Source organism: Stegostoma tigrinum, chromosome 25 (assembly GCF_030684315.1).
Source record: "Stegostoma tigrinum isolate sSteTig4 chromosome 25, sSteTig4.hap1, whole genome shotgun sequence".
Taxonomy (NCBI): domain Eukaryota; kingdom Metazoa; phylum Chordata; class Chondrichthyes; order Orectolobiformes; family Stegostomatidae; genus Stegostoma; species Stegostoma tigrinum.
In genome coordinates, this window is record NC_081378.1 from 24,124,048 (window position 1) to 24,149,695 (window position 25,648).

At 42.4% G+C, this 25,648-nt stretch overlaps 2 protein-coding genes across 2 annotated transcripts in view; one reads left to right on the forward strand and one right to left on the reverse strand.

Annotated features, from left to right (window-relative positions):
- Positions 1-25,648, forward strand: part of fbxl13 (F-box and leucine-rich repeat protein 13) — a 258,479-nt gene that overhangs the window by 145,930 nt on the left and 86,901 nt on the right. Inside the window, exon 11 of the mRNA XM_048553829.2 lies at positions 18,694-18,746. Coding sequence (XP_048409786.1) covers positions 18,694-18,746 — 53 coding nt within the window. The remainder of the gene's footprint in view (positions 1-18,693; positions 18,747-25,648) is intronic.
- The window catches only part of lrrc17 (leucine rich repeat containing 17), a 50,684-nt gene that overhangs the window by 22,448 nt on the left and 2,588 nt on the right, over positions 1-25,648 (reverse strand). Inside the window, exon 2 of the mRNA XM_048553830.2 lies at positions 8,518-9,405. Within this exon, the coding sequence (XP_048409787.1) occupies positions 8,518-9,268 (751 nt within the window). The 5' untranslated portion in view covers positions 9,269-9,405. The remainder of the gene's footprint in view (positions 1-8,517; positions 9,406-25,648) is intronic.

Below are 25,648 nucleotides of genomic sequence, written 5' to 3' on the forward strand. Positions count from 1 at the left end.
TCAGGATGGCAACCAGTGACTAGTGGAATTACGCAGGGTTCAGTGTTCAGACCACAACTATTCACGTTATACATTAATAATCTGGACAAAAGAACTGAGAACATTGTTCCTAAGTTTGCAGATGACACGAAGATAGGTGGAGGGACAGGTAGAGTTGAGAAAGCAGGGAGACTACAGAAGGACTTGGGAATGTTAGGCAGGTGGGCAAAGAAGTGGCATGTTTAATACAATGTGGGAAAGTGTGAAGTTACGTACTTTGGTAGGAAGAATACAGGTGTATACTATTTTATAAACAGGAAAGGCTTCGGACCTCTTAAGATTAACATGCAGGTTCAATTGCCAGTTGTAGATTCATAGAGTAATACAACATGGAAGCAGACTTTTAAGCCCAACCTGGTCCATGGTGCCCACTCAACTAGTTCCAATTGCCTGCATTTGATCCATATAATTTTAAACCCTTCCCATCCATGTATCTATCCGAATTTTTTTTAAATGTTGCCTCAACCTCGTTCTCTGGCAGCCCATTCCATATGTATACCACTCTGCATGAAGACGACCTCCCGGGGTTCTTCTTAAATCTTTTCCCTCTTTCCTTAAACCTATGCCCTCTAGTTTTCAATTCCCCATCCCTGGGGAAAAGACTATATGCATTCATCCTAGCCAGACCCCTCATGATTTTGTACAGCTCAATTTGGTCACAGCTCATTTTTCTATATTCCAAGGAATAAAGTCCTATCTTGGCCAACCTCTCCCTATTGTTCAGGCCTACTAGTCCTAGCAACATCCTCATCAGTCTTCTTTGCACACTTTCCAGTTTAACCATGACTTTCCTATAACAGTGACCAAAACTATACACAATACTCCAAATGCAGCCTCACCAGCGACTTATACAACTGTAACGTAACTTCCCAACTCCAATACTCAATGCCTACACCAATGAAGGCCAACCCTATGTACTTATACCCCTAGGCCCCTCTGTTCCACGAGACTCCTCAGGACCTTACCATTTACTGTATAGGTCCCAACTTGGTTTGCCTTTCCAAAGTGCAACACTTCCCACTCATCTGTATTGAATTATATTTGCCAATCCTGAGCCCACTTCCCCATCTGATCAAGATCCCTCTATAATTTTTGATGAACTTACTTGCTACGAACATTACATGTTTATTTTGTATCATCCACAAACCTACAAATCATGCATTGTACATTCACATCCAGATCATTTATGTAAGTAACAAATAACAAAGGTGCCAGCACTGATGCCTGTGGCACACCGCTAGTCACAGGCCTGTCCGAGAAACAACCTTCAACCTTCACCCTCTACTTCCTAGCATTGAGCCAATTTTGAATCCAATTAGCTAGCCCTCCCTGGATCCATTGCAACCTAACCTGCATGACTAGACTGCCATATTGGACCTTGTCAAAGGTCTTACTAAAGTCCATAAGGAAAGTTAGTATTCATTTCCAGACGGCTGGAATACAACAGCAGAGATATACTGCTGAGGCTATATATGGCTTTGGTCAGACCACATTTGGAATATTGTGAGCAGTTTTTGACCAAGGAAAGCTGTGTTGGCCTTGGAGGGGTTCCACTGGAGGTTTACAAGAATGATCCCAGGGATGAAGTTCTTGTCATATGAGAGGCCTGGATACACAATTGGCTTGATGGTGAGAAGCAGAAGGTAATAGTGGAAGGATGCCGTCAGACTGGAGGCCAGTGACTAGTGGTGTGCCTCAGGGGGCAGTGCAGGACTCATTACTGTTTGTTATCTATATCAATGATTTAGATGAGAATGTGCAAGGCATGAATAGTAAGTTGGCAGATGATACTAAAATAGAGGATATCATGGACCATGAGGAAAGTTATCAGAAATTGCAGCAGGATCTTGATCAGCTAGAGGAGTGGGCCAAGAAATGGCAAACCGAGTAGAATATAGATGAGTGTGAGGTGTTGCATTTTGGAAATTCATATCAAAGTAGGAGTTTCACAGTGAATGGTGCGGCCTAAGGAGTGTAGTCGAACAGTGGGACCTTGGAGTTCAAGTGTACAGTTCTCTGAAAGTGAAGTCACAGATAGACAGGGCAGTGAAAAAGGTTTTTGGCACACTGGCCTTCATCAGTCAGGGCATTGAGTATAGAAGTTGGGAAGTTATGTTGCAGCTGTTCAGAAAGTTCGTGAGGTTGCACATGGATTATTTTATTCAGTTTTGATCACCTTGCTATAGGAAGGATGTTATTAAACTGGATAGAGTACAGAAGAAATTTATAAGGATGTTGCCAGGACTCAGGGAACTGAGTTACAGGGAGAGGCTGGATAAGTTAAGACATTTTTCTTTAGAGCGTAGGAAACGGAGGGGGGATATTTTAGAAGTGTATAAGATCCTGAGAGAAATGGATAGGTGAATGCACTCAGTCTTGTTCCCAGGATTGGGGAATCGAGGACAAGAAGGCAAAAGTTTAAGGTAAGAGGGAAAGAATACATGGGAACCTGAGGGGCAACTTTTTCAACACAGAGGGTGGTATGCAAGTGGAATGAGCTGCCAGTGGAAATTGTTGAGGTGGGTACATTAACAACATTTAAAAGGCATTTGGATGAATACATGGATAGGAAAGCCTTAGAAGGATATGGGCCAAGTGCAGGGAAATCGGGGTAGCATTGATGGATATTTTGGTTTGCATGGACCAGTTTGGGCCCAAGGGCCTGTCTCTGTGGTGTAGGACTCGATGACTGTTTGGATAGAGTGGATGTGGATGTGGTGAAGGTATTTCCACTGGTAGGAGAGACTAGGACTCAAAAGCACAGCCTCAAAATGAAGGGATGAACTGAGATGAGGAGGAATTTTTTAGCCAGAGGCTAGTTAATTTGTGGAATTCATTGCTGCACAGTGCAGTGGATGGCAAGTCATTGAGTATAATTATGACAGAGATAGTTAGGTTCTTAACTGATAAGGGGATCAAGAGTTACAGGAGATGGTAGGAGAATGAATCATGATCGAATGACAGAGCAGACTTGATGGGCCGAATTCTGCTCCTATATGTTATGATCTTACAATTCAAGATGGCAGTTCATCATCACCTTTTCAAGTACAATTAGAGGTGGACAATAATTGTTTACCAGCCAGAGAAGCCCACATTGCCTGAATGAATAGCAAACAGAATTATGCTAGCCAAAAATCCTGGCGTAGCTAGCAATGAACAAGTCTCCTGAGTAAATCAAAAATGAGGAGGTATAGTTTACCCTTGTCAGTTATATTGAATTTAATTTTTGACTTTGGTTAGAACTATTTCAATACTGGCGAAATACTATTACAGTACTGGCGAAAACCCTGATTGGAGGGATTCAAAAATGGACTGCTGGCAAAGATGTTCAAGGTTTTGAGAAGTATCAACATGTTTAAGGACTTGAGAAAAAAGGAAAACTGGAGACAGTATGGTGCTTTACAAGGATGTTGAGGTGAAAAGTTTTTTTTAAGGATAGCAGTTGCTCACATGCGTGGCGTATAAATGAATTACATTTTAGGACTAGAGATAACAAAGCGTAGAGCTGGATGAACACAGCAGGCCAAGCAGCATCAGAGGAGCAAGAAGGCTGATGTTTTGGGCCTAGACCCTTCTTCAGAAATGGGGAAGGGTAAGGTTGTTCTGAAACAAATAGGGAGAGAGGGAAGACAGATAGAAGATAGATAGAGGAGAAGATAGGTGGAGAGGAGACAGACTCGTGAAAGAGGTGGGGATGGAGCCAGTAAAGGTGAGTGTAGGTGGGGAAATATGGAGGAGATAGGTCTGTCCAGGGAGGACGGACAGGTCAAGAGGGCGGGTTAGGAGGTAGCAGATGGGGGTGGGGCTTGAAGTCGGAGGAGGGGATATGTTGGAGGAAGGATAGGTTAAGGAAATGGGGACGAGCTGGGCTGGTTTTGGGATAAGGTAGGAGGAGGAGAGATTTTGAAGCTTGTGAAGTCCACATTGATACCATTGGGTTGCAGGGTTCCCAAGCGGAATATGAGTTGCTGTTCCTGCAACCTTTGGGTGGCATCATTGTGGCACTGCAGGAGGCCCAGGATGGACATGTTATCTGCGGAACGGAAGGGGGAATTGAAATGGTTTGTGACAGGGAGGTGCAGTTGTTTAGTGCGAACCGAGCATAGGTCTTCTACAAAGCGGTCCCCAAGCAGAGGATGCAGAGGAGGCCACAACGGGAACAGCGGATGCAGTATGCCATATTGGCAGATGTGCAGTGAGCATCTGCTTGCTGTGGAAAGTCTTCCTGGGGCCTGGGATGGGGCTGAGGGGGGAGGTGTAGGGCCAAGTGTAGCACTTCCTGCGGTTGCAGAGAAAATTGCCGGGTGAGGTGGGGCTGGAGGCGAGTGTGGAGAGGACAAGTGAGTCATGGAGAGAGTGGTCCCTCCAGAAAGCAGGTAAGGGTGGGGAGGGAAAAATATCTTTTGTGGGGGGCTCGGATTGCAGATGGCGGAAGTGTCGGATGATGATGCATTGGATCCGGAGGCTGGTGGGGTGATATGTGAGGATGAGGGGGATCCTGTTTTGGTTGTTATTCTGGTGAGGGGGTGTGAGGGATGAGTTGCGGGAAATGCGGGAGACATGGTGGAGGGCATTCTTGACTACTGACGGGGGCAAGTTGTGGTCCTTGAAAAACGGCTACATCGAAGATTTACGGGAATGGAATGCCTCATCCTGGGAGCAGATGCAGTGAAGGTGAAGGAATTGGGAATGGGGATGGCATTTTTGCAGGAAAGTGGGTGAGAGGAGGTGTATCCAAGGTGGCTGTGGGAGTTGGTGGGCTTGAAATGGATATTGGTTTCTAGGTAGTTGCCGGAGATGGTGACAGAGAGGTCCAGGAAGGAGAGAGAGGTATACGAGATGGTCCAGGTGAACTTAAGATTGGGGTGGAAGGTGTTGGTGAAGTGGATGAAGTGTTTGAGCTCCTCGTGGGAGCACGAGGTGTCGCCGATACAGTCATCAATGTAACAGAGGAGCAGGTGGGGGTTTAGGGCCAGTGTAGTTTCAGAAGAGGGATTGTTCCACATGACCTACAAAGAGGCAGGCATTGCTTGGGCCCATGTGGGTACCCATGGCCACCCTATTTGTCTGTAGGAAGTGGGAGGAATTGAAAGAGAAGTTGTTGAGGGAGAGGACAAGTTTAGCTAAGCGGGTGAGAGTATCAGTGAAGGGGGACTGGTTGGGCCTGCAGTACAGGAAGAAGCGGAGGGCCTTTATGCCATGGGGAATGCCATGGTGTATAGGGACTGGATGTCTATGATAAAGATGAGCTGTTGGGCACCGGGGAACTGGAAGTTCTGGAGGAGATGGAGGGCATAGGTGGTGTCACGGATGTAGGTAGGGAGTTCCTGGACCAAGGAGGAGAAAATGGAGTTGAGATAGGTGGAGATAAGTTCAGTGGGGCAGGAGCAGGTGGAGACAATGGGTCAACCAGGACAGGCAGGTGTGTGGATTTTGGAAAGGAGATAGAAGTGGGCGGTGCGGGGTTGGGGAACGATGAGGTTGGAGGCTGTGGATGGGAGGTCACCTGAAGTGATTATGTTGTGGATGGTTTGGGAGGTGATGGTTTGGTGTTTGGGGATGGGGTCATGATCAAGGGGGTGGTAGGAGGTGGTGTCGGAGAGTTGGTGTCTGGTCTCAGTGATGTAGAGGTCAGTGCGCCATACTACAACTGCATCTCCCTTGTCCACGGGTTTTGTTGTGAGGTTGAGATTGGAGCAGAGGGAGGGGAGGGCTGCACGTTCTGTGAAGGAGAGGTTGGAGTGGGTGAGAGTGGTGGAGAGGTTGAGGCGATTGATGTCACGATGCCAATTGGAGAGGAAGAGGTCGAGGGAGGGTAGGATGCCTTGGGGTGGTGTCCAGGAGAAGGGGGTATGTTGGAGGCGAGAGAAGGGGTCAGTGGAGGGAGGGTTAGGCTCATGGTCGAAGAAGTAAGCGCGGAGGTGGAAGCTGTGGCAAAACTGCTCTACGTCCACGTGACCGGTATTCGTAGATGTGTGTGTTGATGTGGAGTGTTGGACATAGAGCAGTTTCTCCTACCCTCCCTGGGGTTCTATTCCCATACATCTTAGATGTAGTCGTTTGCAAATTCCGCGCCCCCCCCACCAAGTGGTCAAGAACGCCCTCAAGCATGTCTCCCACATTTCCTGCGACTCATCCCTCACAGCCCCCTGCCACAATAGCAACCAAAACAGGATGCCCTTCATCCTCATATACCACACCACCAACCTCCGGATCCAACGCATCATTATCCGACACTTCCGCCATCTGCAATCCAACCCCGCCATGAAAGACATTTTTCCCTCCCCACCCTTACCTGCTTTCTGGAGGGACCACTCTCTCCGTGACTCCCTTGTCCGCTCCACACTCCCCTCCAGCCCCACATCACCCGGTACTTTTCCCTGCAACCGCAGGAAGTGCTACACTTGTCCCTACACCTCCCACCTCAGCCCCATCCCAGGCCCCAAGAAGACTTTCCACAGCAAGCAGCTGTTCACTGCACTTCTGCCAATGTGGTATACTGCAATCGCTGTTCCCGTTGTGGCCTTCTCTACATCGGGGAAACCAAGTGGAAGCTTGGGGTTCGCTTTGCAGAAGACCTACGCTCGGTTCGCACTAAACAACTGCACCTCCCTGTCACAAACCATTTCAACTCCCCCTCCTGTTCCGCAGACGACATGTCCATCCTGGGCCTCCTGCAGTGCCACAACGATGCCACCCGAAGGTTGCAGGAACAGCAACTCATATTCCGCTCGGGAACCCTGCAGCCCAATGGTATCAATGTAGACTTCACGAGCTTCAAAATCTCTCCTCCTCCTACCTCATCCCAAAATCAGCCCAACTCGTCCCCACTTCCCTAACCTGTCCTTCCTCCAACATATCCCCTCCTCTGACTTCAAGCCCCACCTCCATCTCCTACCTCCTAACCTCATCCCGCCCCCATGACCTGTCCGTCCTCCCTGGACAGACCTATCTCCTCCCTACCTCCCCACCTACATTCACCTTTACTGGCTCCATCCTCACCTCTTTCACTGGTCTGTCTCCTGTCCACCTGTCTTCTCCTCTATCCATCTTCTATCTGCCTCTCCCTCTCTCCTTATTTATTTCAGAACCCCATTCCCCTCCTCCATTTCTGAAGAATGGTCTAGGCCCGAAACATCAACTTCCTGCTCCTCTGATGTTGCTTGGCCTGCTGTGTTCATCAAGCTTGTTATCTCAGAGTCTCCAGCATCTGCAGTTCCTACTATCTTTATATTTTAGTACTATAACTTTGAATAATAATAATTGAGTTACAACTTACGACTGCTTCTTTGAATTTTGCAAAGAGCAAAAAATTAAGCAAAGAAAATGCTGATTATCAATCTGCAAACAGACTATTGATGGGAACCCCTGCTTAGAATGAGGATTCACAAATTAGTAATTTTAAAAAAGACTGGAAATTTTGGCCAGCATGGATTGAGAGGAATATTTCTCTCCCATAAGAGACAATTCTGGAATTAGAAGGTACCGAGCTAGGAATGTAGGAGGGAGGCCACCAGTTGGAGGCTGGGAACATTGTGAACTATTTTCTATACGAACTATAACTTTGTAGAGAACATGGTATATGATAAATTGTAAGGAATCTTTTATTTGTATAGTGTAATGCATAAGTTGCCTACAAAAGAAAATAATTTAGTGGGTTTTTTGTCATTTGATGCAGTAAATGCTTAAAATGTGAAATTTTGTCCAATTCTTTCAACTATTTACTGAAAGTTCAAATTTCTCTTTAGAAATTATTGGTCCCTGTGGAGATTTTAACTGGGTAATGATGGTAGATTTAAATTCAAATTAACTTTAAATGATGGTAGATTCAGCACCTGAAGAGAGAACATTAACGATATTTAGCTAACATAGAATCAGTGAATTCCTACAGTGTAGAAGTAGGCCATTTGTCCCATCAAGTCCACTCCAGCCCTCCGAAGAGCATCCTACCCTTACCCACTCTGTCCCTGTAACTTTGCATTTTTCCTGGCTAATCCACCCAGTCTGAACATCTCTGGATACTGGGCAATTTACCATGGCCAGCCCACCTATCCTCCACATCTTTGGACTGTGGCAGAAATCCAGAACACCCCTGGAGGGGACAACACAGACTTGGAGAGAATATGCAAACTCCACACAGACAGACACCTGAGGGTAGAATCAAACCCAGATTCCTGGAGCTGTGAGGCAGCAGTGCTAACCATAGGGCTATCATTCTGCCCCTGGGACTAGGAAAGACAGATGGATGGGTCACAATTTAATGGGAATAAGTTTAAGAAGCTGGAGATAAGTATCATCGACAAAATGAACTGCACATTAGTGGAGATTGCACAAAATCTAGAGAAAGATGCAAATTTCTGACAGATACCATGATCATGGTACATTGTCTTAAGAGTTTCCATTGTATTGTAAAACCATCATTAAGTCATGAAAGAAATTCCTGTGCAATATTGCGTATAATTTGAAAGTCATACTGACCTTTATTTTGGCAATCGATTCTTGATTTTGGGAAAAGATAGATATTGCATTTTGTGGAGTCAGCAGTATTTTGGATCGGTATAGGATACTCATCATTATCATCATCCTGGCAGAGCACATTCACATTGATTGTCTTTAACTTATGACCAGCAAATCGTTTTGGAGCTTTGCATTTGGCCAGATTAGCTAGATTTCGTTGACCAGGGATCTGCAACTTCCGGATCATTTGGTCCAGCTTACAATTGCAATTCCAAGGGTTATCATAGATGCGCAGATATTTTAGTTTAGGGATAGGCATAAAAACCTCCTCTGACATGAACTGTAATTGATTATGCTGCAATAATAAAGTATTCAGTTCATCCAATCCCTCAAATGCACCTTCTTCGATATTTGCTATAGCATTTCGTTGTAAGTCGAGGCTCTTCAAATTCTTTAATGTAGAAAACATCAAGGCCTTTAACCTACGGATCTTATTTCCCGCTAACTGTAAATGAACAATGTCCCTTGGCAAATTAGGAGGAATTGTAATAAGTTGCTTATCTTGACAATCCAATATTTTCTCATCTTCATGCAAACTCTCACTGCATATGGAGCTTAGGAATTGATCAAATCTTTTGACGTGAGTAGAGCGCTTTTTGAGACATTTCTTGCCACAGTCCCTCATTCTGTTTCCATGGCGACCATTCTTAATTTTCATGAGGTCTACTGCTCTACATAGGAGTAGCAACAAAATAATCCTAATTACTTGCATCCTGAGATCCAGATGGTTCCAGCAACTGAGTGATGATTTGGTCGTACACAAGAATCCAAAGACATGTGAGAACTAAGGTAGCTTCAAAAAATTTGGGTTTTGCACTGACTTAAACCACTTGTTCCTTGCAAGGCAGTCTGTGAAGAAAAAAAGTATAGTTACAAAACCATTACAGTAAGGTAGAAAAGCACAACTTAGAAATGTGACTGAAATGTAGATCATATAGCAGCTAGCGTACAGCTGAAAAAAGACACTTTGAATGAGAGATTTATTATGTATTTAGTGAAGTTATTAATTGTATTTCCAAACTACTTCCGCAAAAGCAACCACACTCAGCTTGCCTGTTTCAAATATAAACAAAGCTTGACAGTTACCTGTCAGTCATTATTAATTTGATGCATTCTCCAATACCTCCACTAACTAGAATCCATTTGTCAACCAATTGCCATTCTCTTTTCAATCAACAGAAAAATATTGATTTCTCGATTGGTGTTTCTTGTAATTAACCTAATGAGTGAAAGATGAAAAATTTTGAGAAACTGTGTCTTTTTCAGCAATGCTCAAGTTCTGTATGGCTTTCATTTATCTTAATCACTTAGTCAAAGTGCAGTTCTGTCTCATTTATTTGCTCACTATCTCACAGTTGGCTGCAGACTACTCAAGACAAAACTGCAAATGTTTGTCTATGTGTGATGTTTCGCTGTGTGTAGAAAAATCCATAACCTAATTCCAAATGGCTTCTTTTACTTTTTCTGTATTGCAATAGAAAATACATTAGCTTTGTATCGACATATTGAAGCAGAAATGTTAATCAGATTATTTTTGATTCTGATTTCCTTTCAAATAAAGGGATAATTGACAACACAGCGGTTTGGAACATGGTACTTATAATACCTTTCTGGTACTTTGGGAGACTTAGGGTCTACTTATTGTAACCGAGAAATATATTCTAGGATAAATACCTGACATCTGCCTTCCAATATATACCTTAAATCTACCCCTCAAAAAACAAATTGAGCCTTCCTTTAATCTTTAGCAGTTAAACTACCTAGGGTACTATTAAACAGATGCCAGCAAACGTGGCCATTCCATTACCCAAAATTTATCTTAGTACGAAACGAACATTAACAAATTACCAGGCATTTTCTAATGGCTTCAAGAAAGCCAAACCATTTTTGGCAGTGGCTGTATCCCAGACCTGAATGAAGCAGCCTTAGCACCACTTATGATCAGGCCATCTAATTTCAAGAAGTAGTCTTTAATGAGTCATTAATATCACTGGACTAGTAATCCAGAGGCCCATTTGAATATTTTGGATTCTCCTCATCAGCGAATCTATTTGACATGGGTTCAAATCTCACTACCAGAGCTGGTGGAATTTTAAAAATGCTGGGTGACTTTGAAACCGTCCTTGACTGTGGAAACTGCACAGATCTCTGATATCATTTCGGGAAGATATTCCTGCTGGTCTGACCTGCACGTTACTACAGACCCATGGCAATGTGGTTGATTTTGAGATGCCCTCAGAAATGGCCTAGTAAACCACTCAGTTGGATCAAAAAAAATTTAAAGGAACGAATGAAATCAGACAGATCATCCACCATTGACTCAGGTATTGGAAACAGTAATGGCGAACACATCCCTGTCATAGAACCACAGACTTATACGGGATGGAAATAAACCCTTCAGTCCAACTAGCCTGCGCTGACCATATATCCTAAACTGATCTAGTCCTATTTGCCAGAATTTGGCCCATATTCCTCTAAACCCTTCCTATTCATGCACCCACCCAGATGCCTTTTAAATGTTGTAATTTTACCTGCTTCTACCATCTCTGGCAGTTCATTCCATCCAAGCACCATCCTCTGCAAAAAAAAGTTGTCCCTAAAGCCCCTTTTGAATCTTTCCCCTCTGCCCTTAAACCTATGCCCTCTAGTTTTGGACTCCCCTACCCTGGGGAAAAAGACCTTGAATATTGCCCCTCATGATTTTATAAACCTCTATAAGGTCACCCCTCAGTCTCCGACAATCCAAGGAAAACAGCCCCAGCCTATTCAGCCTGTACCCATAGATCAAACCCTCCAATTGTGGAAACACCTTGTAAATCTTTTCTGAATCCTTTCAGGTTTAACATCTTTCTTCTAGCGGGGAGACCAGAATTGAATGCAGTAGTCTAAAAGTGGCGTGACCAAATGTCCTGAACAGCCATGACACAACATCCCTTATACTGCTCTGGGAATTCACTAAATCCCAGCTGTCTCTGCCTGACATAAGCCTCTTTTTTTTTGAATAAGAAAATTTTTCTTGTACATACTTAACAAATTCATCTCCATCCAACCTCTTAACACTATGGCAGTCCCAGTTATGTTTAGAAAGTTAAAATTCCCTACCAGTCTAACCCTATTATTCTTACGAACCCAGCAAATTTTCTTAACACCTAGGTTTTTGGTTTGTGCCAAAATTGGGATATCTATAAGCAGCCATAATTAGTCAAAGTCACATAATTGTACTCTATAGAAAATTTCCCAGACAGAAACATTACCATCCCTGGGCATGTTCTGTCCCACTATCAGGACCAGAGGTGCCAACATAATAGTATATAGATGGAAGGGGATCTTGCTACAAGTCCTCAACATTGACTGTGTACCCCATGAAGTCTAATGGCAACAGATCAAACATTGGCAAGAAAACATCCCGTTGATTAACGTGTACACCATCTATATCCCCATATCTAATAAATCAGTACTCTTCCTGGTTGAACACCACTTGGAGGAAGGAGCAAGAGTAGCAAGGGCAGAGAATGTACTATGACCAGTGAGCTTCAATGTCCATCACCAACAGTGGTTCAGTAGCACCAATGCTTTCTAAGCTGATTTATGTCCTTTAGGGCTCAATATGATACTGGGTCGGTGGGTAGGTGGTGAATGAACAATGAGAGGGAAAACTTGTCTTGGCCTTGTCCTCACCTTGTTGCTGATGCATCTCCCCACGACAGTTATGATAGGAGTAATGACTGCGTAGTACTAGTGAAGACAAACTCTCATCTTCATAGGGAGGTACCTTCAATTTTGTTGTGTTGCACAACTACCTAAATGAAATAGAATGCAAAGAGTTCTAGAAACTCAAGGCTATTCGTCCATGAGGCACTGTGGGAAATTACCAGCATCTGAATATATTCAAGCACAATCTGTAACCTTGGCCAGGCTTATACCCACTCTGCTATTACTATCAAGTGAGGGGATCAATTCCTAGTTAACCACGCGAGTCAGCAAAGTTAAATATGAGATATCAACCTAGCGAAGCTTTAACACGAGAGTAATTGTATAAGAGCAGGAGTAACATTCACTTGACAGAGCTAAGCGATGCTACAAGCAACAGATCAGGTCCCAGCTGTGCAGCCCTGCTACATCCAATCATGAATGGTCATGGACAATTACACCTCTGCACAAATATCTTCATCCTCAGTGAAGGAGTGTCCAGCATATAAATACAAGAGGCCACACTGAAGCACTTTCAACCATCTTCAGTCAGGAATGCTCAGTGGAAGATTCACTTCAGTTTTCTCCTGAGGTCCTTAGAATTACAGATGTCAGTCTTTAGTCTTTTTGATTCATACAATGAAATATGAAAGCAGCATTGAATACTACAAAGACTTTGGGCCCTGGAACATTCATATTATGAAGACTTGTGTTCTGGAATTAGCCACTCCCTGAGACAAGTAACTCCAGTACAGCAACAACAGTGGCATCTATCTGGCAATGTGTGAATATTTTCTCACACATGTCCAAATCCAGCCCACCCAATTACTATCTCATCAGTTTTCTCTTAATCATCAGTAAAGTGACGGGAAGATGTTGTTGACAGTTCTCTCAAGTGAAACTTGGTTTAAACTAACCGGCTTGAAGACACTCGGTTTGCCACTCAGCTCCTAACCTCATTACTATCTTGATCCAGACATTGATAGAAGAGTTGAACTGCAAAGGTGAGCTGATTTAGATACATTTAAGTCGTCATTGGATAAGCATATGGACGTGCATGGAATAGTGTAGGTTAGATGGGCTTCAGATCGGTATGACAGGTCGGCACAACATCGAGGCTGTAATGTTCTATGATAATAATTGCCCTTGACATCAAGGCAGCACTTGTTACATATGGCAGCAAAAAGTCCTTGCAAAACTGGAATCAGTGAAAGTCAAGGGAAAATTCTGTGCTGGTTGAAGTCATACCTCATACAAAAGGAAGACGATTGTGGTGTTGGAGTCAATTAACTCAATATCAGGATATTACTGCAGGATTTCCTAAACCACCTTCAGTTGCTTCATCAAAGATCTTCTTCTATCTTAAGATCAGAAGTGGAGATGTTTCCACATAATTCACCAATGTTTAGCACTATTTAAGACTGCTCTTATACTGAAGCTCCCAATGTCCATGTCCAAAAAGACGGAGATAACATTTGGCTTGAGTTGATATATGGTGCAAATATGATTTGCCATTGCCAGACAATGACTATTTCCAACATTCACTGGCAGTGCCATCAACAAATCCCCACTGTCAACAGTCTCAGAATCTTCATTGACCAGAATATGAACCAGAACAGCTATACACATGTGGCTACAAGAGCACATTCATCTCTTGATTTCCCAAAATGTGTGTCCATCTACAAGTTATAAGTCAGAAGTGTGATGAAATACTTACCATGTGCTAGGATGAGTGTAGTTACAATAATGATCAAGAGGACATTTTTCTCTTTATTCATTAACAGGATAACTAGGCAGTATTTATTCCCCATCCCTAATTGTCCAGAGGGCAGCAACCTCATTGCTGCGGGTCTGGAATCACATGTAGGCCAGACCGGGTAAGATGGCAGTTTCTTTCCCTAAGGGACATTAGTGCATCGCATGGGTTTTTTGGACAGTCGACAATGGATTCATGGTCATCACTAGATTCTTAATTCCAGATATTTTATTGAATTCAAACTCCACCATCTGCTGTGACAGGATTTGAACCTGGTCCCCAGAATGGTATCTGGGTCTCTGGATTAAACGTTCAGTGATAAAACGTAGAACATAGAACAGTACAGCACAGTACAGGCCCTTCGGCCCATGATGTTTTACCGACCTATTATCCTACTCTAAGATAAAACTACCCTACTACCGTACATTTTACTGTCATCCATGTGCCTATCCAAGACTCACTTAAATGTCCCTAATGTATCTGACTCCACTACCACCTCTGGCAGCACATTCCATGCACACACCACTCTCTGTGTAAAGAACCTACCTCTGATATCTCCAATATACCTTCCTCCAATCACCTTAAAATTATGCCCCCTCACAATACTCATTTCTGCCATGGGAAAATGTTTCTGGGTATCCACTCTATCTATGCCACTCATCACCTGACGTCATCATCTGAAACCACTAGGCCATCACCTCCCCATAGGAAGACACTATTCAGAGTAGCTCAATTTACCCCAGTCTGTGGCTATTTGGGATTGGAAGAATGGGGTAAGAAGATAGCCACTGATGATCACCCCCTGTCCTTGCCTCCAGTCCCTTTGTTCCCCCCCTGCATAAATATCACCCCACAAAACCTGAAAGAAAAGCAACAAAACAAAGTTGCTGGAGAAGCTCAGCAGGTCTGGCAGCATCTGTGAAGGAAAATCAGAGTTAACATTTCAGTTCTGGTGACCCTTCCTCAGAACAGGAAAGAAAAGCAGTAGCCTTCTCACTGTTTAAAACTCTAAAGCTGGGGCCTACAGTAACAATCTCTGGGACCCAGAAGCTTCCAATAAGACTTCAGTATCGAGGCTTGTGATTCACTGAAAAGCTTGCCAGTCAATTCTTAAATAGCTGATCGAAGCTCAATCCAGTGAGCTTTCTTGCTGGCCGGCATGGAAAGTGGCACTGTAGCTAGTAAGCATGTCACTGGCATGTGTCCATAGCTGCCTGAGGAAGAAATGCCATAGGTCACTGGTACTCAGAGTATAGCTGGAAACTAGGCACATGCTCAACCTGAGGCAGTAAAGGACTCCAGGTTGGATGAGTCCTCTAACACTAGCTGTATTGTGCTATTCCAATGTATGTGCATCTATCCACGTCCATGGACAGATTGGCGGCTGCTTTAGAAAACTTGATCCTGAAGAACGTTCACTAACTGCCATAGATGCACACAGATACACACTGCATTGCGCTAGCTATTAGTGCTCAAAACTGACGGGAAGGTGACAAGGAAGTTGAACTTCACTCCAGCTGCCCCGTCTTCACAAGGAGACAGGGTGATGCCAATAGGCACCTGGTCAGAGGAAGAACTACATTCAGGTCCCACTAAGTCACCTCTCAGGACATTCTGAAGGTGCACAGACCCTCCACCCCTCCATGATTTTCAACCCTGTGCAAGTTCAAACTGAGAAGGTGAGCCTTCATCTGGCCACGACACTCAGCATACCTGGACCCTCCTGTCACAAATGACCTAAGGGATGTCATTCCAAAACACCCTGGACCAACAGGTTCCAATATAAGGTAGGGTTCCTCCACCCCAACTACCTGCCCAAGGAGTACATCTAGATGTAGTGAGAGGAGAAGGGAAAAGGAAACATTATGAGAGCGCATAGTTGGCATGAGTGAAACTCATTGCAAATACAACATTGCATTTGCAAATACAAATTCACTGTACATCATCACCTTTACGATTGACTGTTGTTTTAGCTGCAGCTACAAGCGGTAAGGTTTCACACAATGTTATAACCCTGTTTGAAGAATGGCTATTCTTTCTATAGTGCCTATATTAGAACTAAATTTTGTCATGATTGAATGAGGGAACATTAGAATGCTTCCATCAGTTTGTAATGTTGACTTAAATTAAACAACAGGATAATATGCATTTGCATTTGGGATTAAACAGGGATACTTACCTATCTAGTATCAACACATTTATAGTAGATGAACAATGACTTCTCCCAACTAAGTTTCATTGAAAGCTTTTGCCAAGGAAGCCCCATATAAGTTACTCCACCTAGTGCTTCTGTGTTGTAGGTTGATAAAGGTGACATTCCTTTTGTTAAATGTCCTAAATTTTCAACTCAACTGTGATTCTTAGATCCTTATCATCAAGAACCTGCCCTCATTGCATGTTCCAGCTATCCAGAGCACAGCCTGGAAGGATTAATATGTGCCCTCTGTGTGTACAGTACTGCACTGAACTCTAGATCTGTGCAAGCATGGAAACCTCACCTTGAGACATCGTATGGCCCTCAGCGGCTGGATTGGAAGCAAGTGTTGCATTGTATACACACTGGATCTCATGGTATGACATGCTGACCACTACCTGTCTGCAGACTATAATGCCTGAACTGCTCCAACGGCTGACATTTTTGTCCCAGTGTCCTGGAACATCCACATCTATCAACACCCCTATGTCCCGCTCATCTGAAGAGTATTCTATCAAAGGTGAAAGACTGTGGGCTTTCTGCAATTTTTACAAATCACAAGGGGACATCTTACTGGACACTTTAGGAGGTTGCTTCTGGTCCTGAGCTTCCATATACATAGGTTCTTCATTAATTTCTGTGGCCTCTCAGAGTTCGGTGGCTGAAGAAATGAGAACGGGTGCTGTGTCTGGATCTATTGTTGATGGTTCTAATAGCCTAGGTGGGGAATATTAGATACAAAGCAGGCTTCTCAATAATATGGTCAGTTAGCAGACGCAGCGGAGAAAAATGATATTTAACTATCATTCTCTATATATTGCCACATGGAGGCCTCCATGTGGGTAGAGGCTGGCGGTGACCATCAATGCCCTCTGTTCTCGCAGTACACTATTGTCCCATGCTCTACTGTCTCCTACCCTTACATGTTAAATCCGTAATTACTGACCTGTCTATAGCCCAGCATGCTGCCTCTAAATTCCACAACTGACATCGCCAAATTCTCCACCCCAGAAGTGGCCCATGTTAACCTGTATTGACTTCCGCTGAACAGACATCCAAGACTGACTTGACAGCACCAGCTGAAGACTGACCATATTCTGCCTAATATTTATGCAGTTCTCCAATTGATTTAACAATAAATCCCCTGCAGGACTAGCAGTGGCCCACCCCACAGCAGATCAACCTGGCAGCAGCTTTGCATTGTAAGGTGTTGGAGAACTCCAAAGTGCAGTACTGTAGTGGACGACTGTACTATAAGTGAGATGGAAATGTGCTATGATGACATGATGAGACTGATGTTTTGTGGATGCTAGCCTCCATGTTTGGAGGGTGCAGGTGGCCACAGTCCATGGAGCATACTCTGAGATGTTGGGGAATGCTGGCCAAGATGAATGCCTAGAGAAGATATTGACAAGTTGCAGCTGCCATGTACTGCTTCAACTTTCATGTCGGAATTGGTGCCATCTAGGTTCTTTCTGATATCTGGGAGAATAGCAACCAATGTATAAGTGAGGTGAGATTAGGTAATTATACGATGTTAAGGCATTTAAATAGCCCACTTGCTGCTTACTTGTGACATTCTCGACATTGAAGAAAAAAGGACAGATTTTCATTAAGATTTCAATGACTAGTTGAGAATCTCATTAACTCGTTCTTGCCATATTTCCTCAACTGACCCACCATTGTGTTTATTGTGGAAATTTTAATGAGAAACCATATCTAAACAAAACTGAAATATAGGCAGTAACATGTTTCTATGGATTGAATTTTTAATATGCTAATTGAGGCAGCTGGAATGCGTTTTGGAAAAAAAATGTTTTATAATTTCTAAAGTACAAAGTTTGAAGCAAAAGCTTCAATTAATTATGCATTTCACATTAACATAATAGGTTAGGTTTATCTGTTGAATTTTCTTTTGCTTCTTACAGGTACAAATTCCTACAACGCACAAATAGATTTTAATTGTTCAGCCATTGAACTTAGACTATGGTAGGCATAATAGAATTAATTAGAACATGGAACATTACAGCACAGTACAAGCTCTTCGGCCCTCAATGTTGTGCCGACCTGTCATACCATTACATAGGAATAAAGTGTAAAATAACTATATTCTCCATCTTATCACACACACACACCAAAGCAGATAAGCTTATATCATTCTTCCTAACCTTTTTCCTACTGTGACCTATGATGTAAACTGTGGGTTTTATGTATTTTAAAATATTATTTATTGTAATTTCGGACTTCTGGCTTTTGAATGATTAAAAGGTATGTTTTCTGTACGTCTGAAGTTAACAACTGACTTGTTAGTATTTCTGTAGCCATGATAATTTCTTTTAAAATAGTCTGGTGCTTATCTTTAGAGTGAGTTGGTTTTGAGCACCACTAATTAAATTATGTTTATTGGGAAACCCACATCTCATTTATATATATATATACTTTTCTCATACAAAATAAACATTCAGTGTATTTTACAGTTCTTTATTATATATTTCAGGTGACTGTCGAAATCTGCAGGATCTAAATTTAACAGAATGCGCACATGTAACAGTAAGTTAAAAACATATTGCTTAAAATGATGATCCACACTAATGTACAAATTCATAGTCAAGAGATAATTCTTTCTTCTTGGACGAAATTTAACTCCTCCACTACTTAGGGTGGTGTAGTAGCTCAGTGGTTAGCACTGCAGCTTCATAGCACTAGTTGACCCAGGTTCAATTCTGTCCTCAGGCAACTGTCTGTGTGGATTTTGCACGTTCTTTCTGTGTCTGTGGCGGAGGGGGGAGGGGGCATGGGTTTCCTTTGGGTACTCTGGTTTCCTCCCACAGTCCAAAAATGTGCCAATTTGGTGGATTGGCCGTGCTAAAAAATTGTCCATTGTGTGCAGGCTAAGTGGATTATCAGAAATACAGGGATGGGTAGATGCTCTGAGGGCTGGTTGGACTTGATGGGATGAACGGCCTGCTTCCAGGTACTGTGTGTTGAGAATTATGTAAATTAGCAATTAAAGTACTGAAGCTTCACTTTCTACCGTTTTGAATTCTTTTCCTGCTGTTGCTAACTTAGGCAGTTGAAATGCAATGAGAGTCCTATTACATAAATAGAAAACTGATTGTGTTTTAATTCACACATCAGCAAGCTGTAACTTTCCCACAAAATCAGATTGATAGCTATCAGAAGACAAATAAGCCATTAAGATAAATTTAGAAAAGTATTTTCTTTGAAGAACAACAACTTTCTACTTTAACCGAGACCACCTATCATCATAGAAAATCACAGAATCCCTACAGTGTGGAAACAGGCGCTTCAGCCCAACAAGTCCACACCGACTCTCACAGCATCCCACCCAGACCCATCCCCTATAAATCACCTGTTGCTTTCCAATGAATTGGGCAACGAATGAGCAGCATAAAAGGTGAGATCCAAGAGTTAAAGTTCTCAAAATAAGTCTAAGGGCCTCAAAATTAGCCTTTGAATGCCCAAAACCAGCAGAGGATTAAAATCTAGTTGTGTATGTCACTATTTCATCTTATCAAATTTGCAGCTTAGCTCAATAGTCTTTTCAGCCAATATCAGCCAGCAGGGACCTCTAAATATATGAAAGGAAAATGCATGACTGACTGTCCCATACCTGACCCTGAATATGTAGCTCGATTACAATATTCAATATTGTAAATGAGACCAAATAAGTTCGGCAGGCAAAGGATTGGAACCTATATGTTACTGTTTTCTTACTGTACCGCATCCATCCATTGAACTTTCAGTGGTATTGTATGCCATTTTTGTTCTTAATGTTTCTATTTCATATAGTTGAGCAATGATAGACTTCTGCAATACTCTGAAATGGCACAGCAAAAGGTTAAGCCCTTGAGGCACCAGATCTGATCACATTTTGGAAATTCGACTTTGTCTTGTAAACAGGTCTTTGGCACTTAGAAATCCTGCTGTGTTAGGGGTAATGATAATGGTGAGGGTAGGCACTCCTAATTCTCTGAATCTAAAATGCCTAAAGTTCTTTTCTAAAAATGTAGCATTTGCCCCTTTATGCAGAAAGCTAAAGGGGATAAAAGCAGGCTTTTTGGAGTTAGTGAAGTTTGGCTCTCTCCTTCCTGTCCAAGATAGCTGGTAGCTGCTGAAGCTTCCAACAACATGGATAAAACAGTGCAAAAAAATTTCCAGAGTGATGCCGTTCCACTTAGCCAGCAAACTATGGCAGAATTGGATCTCCATTATTTTCTTGATATAAAGGCAGTGCCCAAATGAACTTCAGAAGAATTTGGTTTATTGATTTGCATTTAAGATCTATATTTTTAACATCTACTGGAATTATAATGGGGTTTCTATTATCTTCCTGTTGCCAGCCCTGCCTTGAAAGCCCACAGCTAAGTCTATAGTTAACCTGCGCATGTCACATTATCATACACATCTCCTTACATTCCCTCCTTATTAGAGTCAATACCAACTTCCTATCCTCCACAGTCACTACTGTTCTCATCCAGCCTGTTACAGACTATCTTACATTTATGTTTCCTTGCTTTGTGCTCGCCCAAAAGTATAAATAATTTGTGCATTATACGTTATTGATCATCTTGTCCTCCTGAAAACCTATAACAGCTTTCCTCTCTTTCAAGAGAAATCTGCTAATTTTTCCATTAATTATATCCTCTCCACTGTGGTAGTACCTCCAGTAAATATTTTCTGAACATATGCCATTGCTTCGAATTGTTTTTGTAGTATGAAGATCAGAGGTGCACACAGCATTCCAAGTCATCTACTTCTATAGAATTAAAACTTGGTACTTTGGCATGGTCAAGGGATAAAAAGCATTTTGTGGCTGTGACAGAATTGTTGTTTGCACCTAAACAAAAAGATACTGTATTTGAGCTTTCAGAAATATTGTGTGGGCACAGTAGAAGGAAGTAGCCAAGGTCAACAGTGTCAACAAAGTTATCCAACTTATGACATTTCAGGCCCAGATTTTTTGGCCATGATGGAGTGCCCCTGCATGTGTCATTGTCAGTTTTTGCAGGGATGGCTTTGTGAACATGTTTCACATATGAGTGCAGCTTTTTTAAAAAAAAATTCATTCACAGGATTTGATCATTGCTTGTGGGCCAGCATTTATTGCCCATCCTTACTTGTCCTCGAGAAAGTGATGGTGAACTATCTTCTTGAACTGCTGCAGTTCATTCAATGTGCAGGCTTACAAAACCATTAAGAAGGGAGTTCCAGAATTTTGACCTAGCAACAGTAAAGCACGGTGATTTATTTCCAAGATAGTATCAGAGATAATGGGAACTGCAGATGCTGGAGAATTCCAAGATAATAAAATGTGAGGCTGGATGAACACAGCAGGCCAAGCAGCATCTCAGGAGCACAAAAGCTGACGTTTCGGGCCTAGACCCTTCATCAGATGAAGGGTCTAGGCCCGAAACGTCAGCTTTTGTGCTCCTGAGATGCTGCTTGGCCTGCTGTGTTCATCCAGCCTCACATTTTATTATCTTGATTTATTTCCAAGTCAGGATGGTGAATGGCTTGGAGGGGAATTTGTGGGTACTGGTGTTCCCATGTGTCTGCTGCCACTATTCTTATGGAAGATGGAAGAGGTCCTAGGTTTGGAAGGTGCTAAGGAGTCTTGATGAACTTCTGCAGAGTATCTTGTAGCTAGTGCACACTCCTGCCATTGCACATCAATCATGAAAGGAGTCAATGTTGTGGTGCCAATATTTTTGGATGTGGACTGCTTTATCATGGATGGTGTCAAGTCTTTTTGAGTATTGTTGGAACTGCATTCACCCAGACAAGTGGAAGGTATTTCATCACTCTCCTGTAATGTAGATGGTGGAAGGCTTTGAGCAGTTGGCAGGTAAATTACTCACTGCAGGATGCTTCTACTTGTGTGCATAGTATTAGAAAATAGTTAATCCAATTCAATTTCTGGTAACTCATGGGATGATGACAATGGCAGATCCAGTGATGCTGATTACATCGAGTATCAAGAGGTGATGGTTAGATTCTTCCTTCTTCAAGATGGTCATTTCCAAGCATTTGTGGGGCACAAATGTTCCTTGCTGCTTGTCAGTCCAAACCTGGATATTGTCCAGATCTTGCTGCATTTGGACAGAGGCTGCTTCATTATCTGAGGAGTTGCCAATGATACTAAACATTGTACAGAACATAACTACTTCTGATCTTATGATGGAGGGAAAGTTACTGATGAAGCAGCTGAAGATGGTTGGACCTAGGACATTACCCTAAGCAACCCCTACCGAGATGCCCTGAAGCTGAGATGACTGTCTTCCCAACCACGACCATGCTTCTTTCTGTCAGATATTGCCAACCAGTGGAGACTTTCTTCGCCGCTGATTGCCATTTACTTCAGCTTTGACACACTCAGTCAGATGTGGTCTTTATGTCAAGAGCAGTTTCACCTTACTTCTGGAATTCAGCTGTTTTGTCCAGGTAATCAGGTCAGGAGTTGACTGACCATGGTGGAACCCAAACTGAGCATCAGTGAGCACTTAATAAGTGTCATTTGATAGCAGTTTCAGTGACACCTATCATTTTGCTGCTGATTGACATTTACATGTTGAAGAAACAAGAAGCCTGCTATTTGTGGACAGGGCAAAACTGGCCAGCATGCTACATCGTTGTCACTGAAGAAAAATACTGCAGATTGTAGAAAACTGAAATAAAAACAAAAATTGCTGTAGAAATTTACCATCTGTGGAGAGAGAAATAGAGTTAATGCTTCAAATCAAGTCTTAAAATATATTTTTGGAATTCCAGACCTCCTGACTTTCTCCAGCATTACTGTTTTTAATGCCATATTGCTCGATAATTTCAAGCCCCACATGGGAATGTGTGCCAAATATTTGAACCCCACTACTCCTGGGGTTGTTAATGGAGCTAAAGATTTTGTCGAAATACTCAAAGACCCCAAGTTACCTGCCTGATTGACGTTAACAGAATGCACTGACCAGGTTTCTGTACTTAACAAGAAATATTTAGTACAAGAAATCAGTTCTAACCACGGGTAAAACAAAAATATGGATTAAAAACATGCAACTCTACTAGTTGAACTTATAACCCCTTCTCAAACCCCTACACAGACACTTGCAAGATAGGCACAGAAAAACAAATGTGGATATTATGGATGAAAAACAAAATATTGGGAAACGTAGTTCACCAGCACAAGTTCATAGGATTCAATGAGGTGTCCTCTTTTGTCTTTTTCAAGTCCCTCTGATAACTGATCTTTGTACCCAAATCCTTCAGTGTTTTTTGAAAATACCATGTGGGGAATGAGGAGGGTAGTTGACACATTCATTGTTGAGTTTCCCAGTCACTGGTTAAAAGCAACAGCTTATAGAAAGTGGTGGGAGTGATTATCTTTCATTGCAGTGGTTATTTCATTGCAGAAACGAATAGAAGAGAGATGCTGTCTCTTGCAGTCTGGACGTCATCTGCATTAAGGTTGTTCAGACACACACTGTCCTCCGGCCCTGGAGTCATTGTTATACTGATGACTCCTGGACTCTACAATTGGACCCAAAAACTGCAATCAGCAGTCCGTCCCTGGGCAAAGGGACTGAATATACACCCATTTTCTGAAGAAGCGTCTAGGCCCGAATCATCAGCCTTCCTGCTCCTCTGATGCTGCTTGGCCTGCTGTGTTCGTCCAGCTCTACACCTTGTTATCACCTATCCGTGGTGCCTGTGTCTCAAACAACTTATCTCATTGTTTGAACAAAGCAACTCCGGAAACACAATTCAATGAATTCCAGTAATTAATTTTTAAAAGGTGCAGCAGTTCCTTCCACTCCTTGCTTTAAAGTAGTCATTTATCATTTTGGTCCACAATCCAAAATAAAGAACAAGGAGATGGGTCTTTGCAGTAAATGGTAATGTTATTGTTGTACTAGAACAGTTTGATTAGGAATGAGATTTTGTTTTGGAGCACAAGTCCTAAGTTCTATGATCAGAACATTATCGTAGCCTTGCAGTATCCCGTATCTAGTGCCATTTTTTGATCTCATATGGAGCAAAGTGAATTAGCAAAAAATTGTTATGTGTGATACTGGGGGCTTCAAAAGGACACAACGATGGATCACCCACTCAGCATTTCTAGCTGAAGTGTGCAAGGACATCTCCACCATTCAGGATGACAACATTTATAGAGCTCTTCCTCCTGTTAGTTATTAAATTGTCCACTACTATTAGAACTGAAATGTGTGACCTGCTAGAGATGTATTGGAATGTTGATGTGTAGAGCTAACAAAGGCATGAATGTGAATATCAGCAGCACATGAGGTGAAACAAGGATTTTGCTGGGTGGTATTGCAGAGGTGGGAATAAGAAGAGATCTTCGTGATGTGCAAGTCAGAGATAGTAAGCTCACATTGGGATCAATTATGAGACCAAAGTTGCAAACGTTCTGTCTTAATATCAGACTTTTGCCAGGGAGAGGGATGGGATCAGTAACTCGTGAATGGAGCTTTAAGTAACATCCAAAAACAACAGCTTCACCTTTCTCAGTATTTGATCAGAAGAAATTTATGCTCATCCAGTCTGGATGTCAGATATGCAGCTTAAAAATTTCATCACAGTGAAGGAATCAGGAGTGGTGACGATGAGGCAGAGGCCATTGTCATCAGTGTACATCTGAAAACTAATGCTGTATTTTCATGTTATTGAGGGACAGCATATCAGAAACAAATAAAGAGGGACCAAGGCTACATCCTTGGGAGACACCAAAGGTAACTGTGTGGGGTCAGGATTAGAAACCATTGCAAACAATTTTGCAGTGTTGTGGAGACTTCCTGGTGCCGTCAAACTGGCAGACCAATCCAAATGTCCTGTCTCAATTTCTGACAGATCACATTTGGGTCAGTGCTAAGTTCAAATGGGCTAAATTTACACTGCAGCAAAATTTCTTAACCTGCACTGTGGGAGATTTTTTTTCCCCCTGGAAATAGTTTTCAATGCTCTTGGGTGAAGGATAATGTCATAGAACTATTAATCTTTCAAGTTATTAAAATCCTGTATGCTTTACAAGAATTTCAGTTTGCCTGCTTTAGTCAAAGTCTAAAGAAAATTTGCTGTAGTAGTTACAATAGCTGTTTGTTGACTTGTCCTTAAGGGATACCATTATATCATTATTAAGAATTGGCTGCTTTCTTTGGAAAATCTTAGAAGCCATTTGAAATGCTGACAAAAACACCAGCCATTCTCTGAAAATAGGATTTGTACTTTCCTTCTGGTATTAGAACAGTAATTTGTGAAAACGAGGGTTCCTTAACTAAGAGAGCACTTGAGCGGCATGCAGACACAAAGATGACATCAGCATTTTGTATTATAAGCCACAATTAAGCATATATTGATGTGTTATCCTTTTCAAGATGTTTTACACTGATCTGCTGAATTAATGACCTAAGATGTCCTGTTAA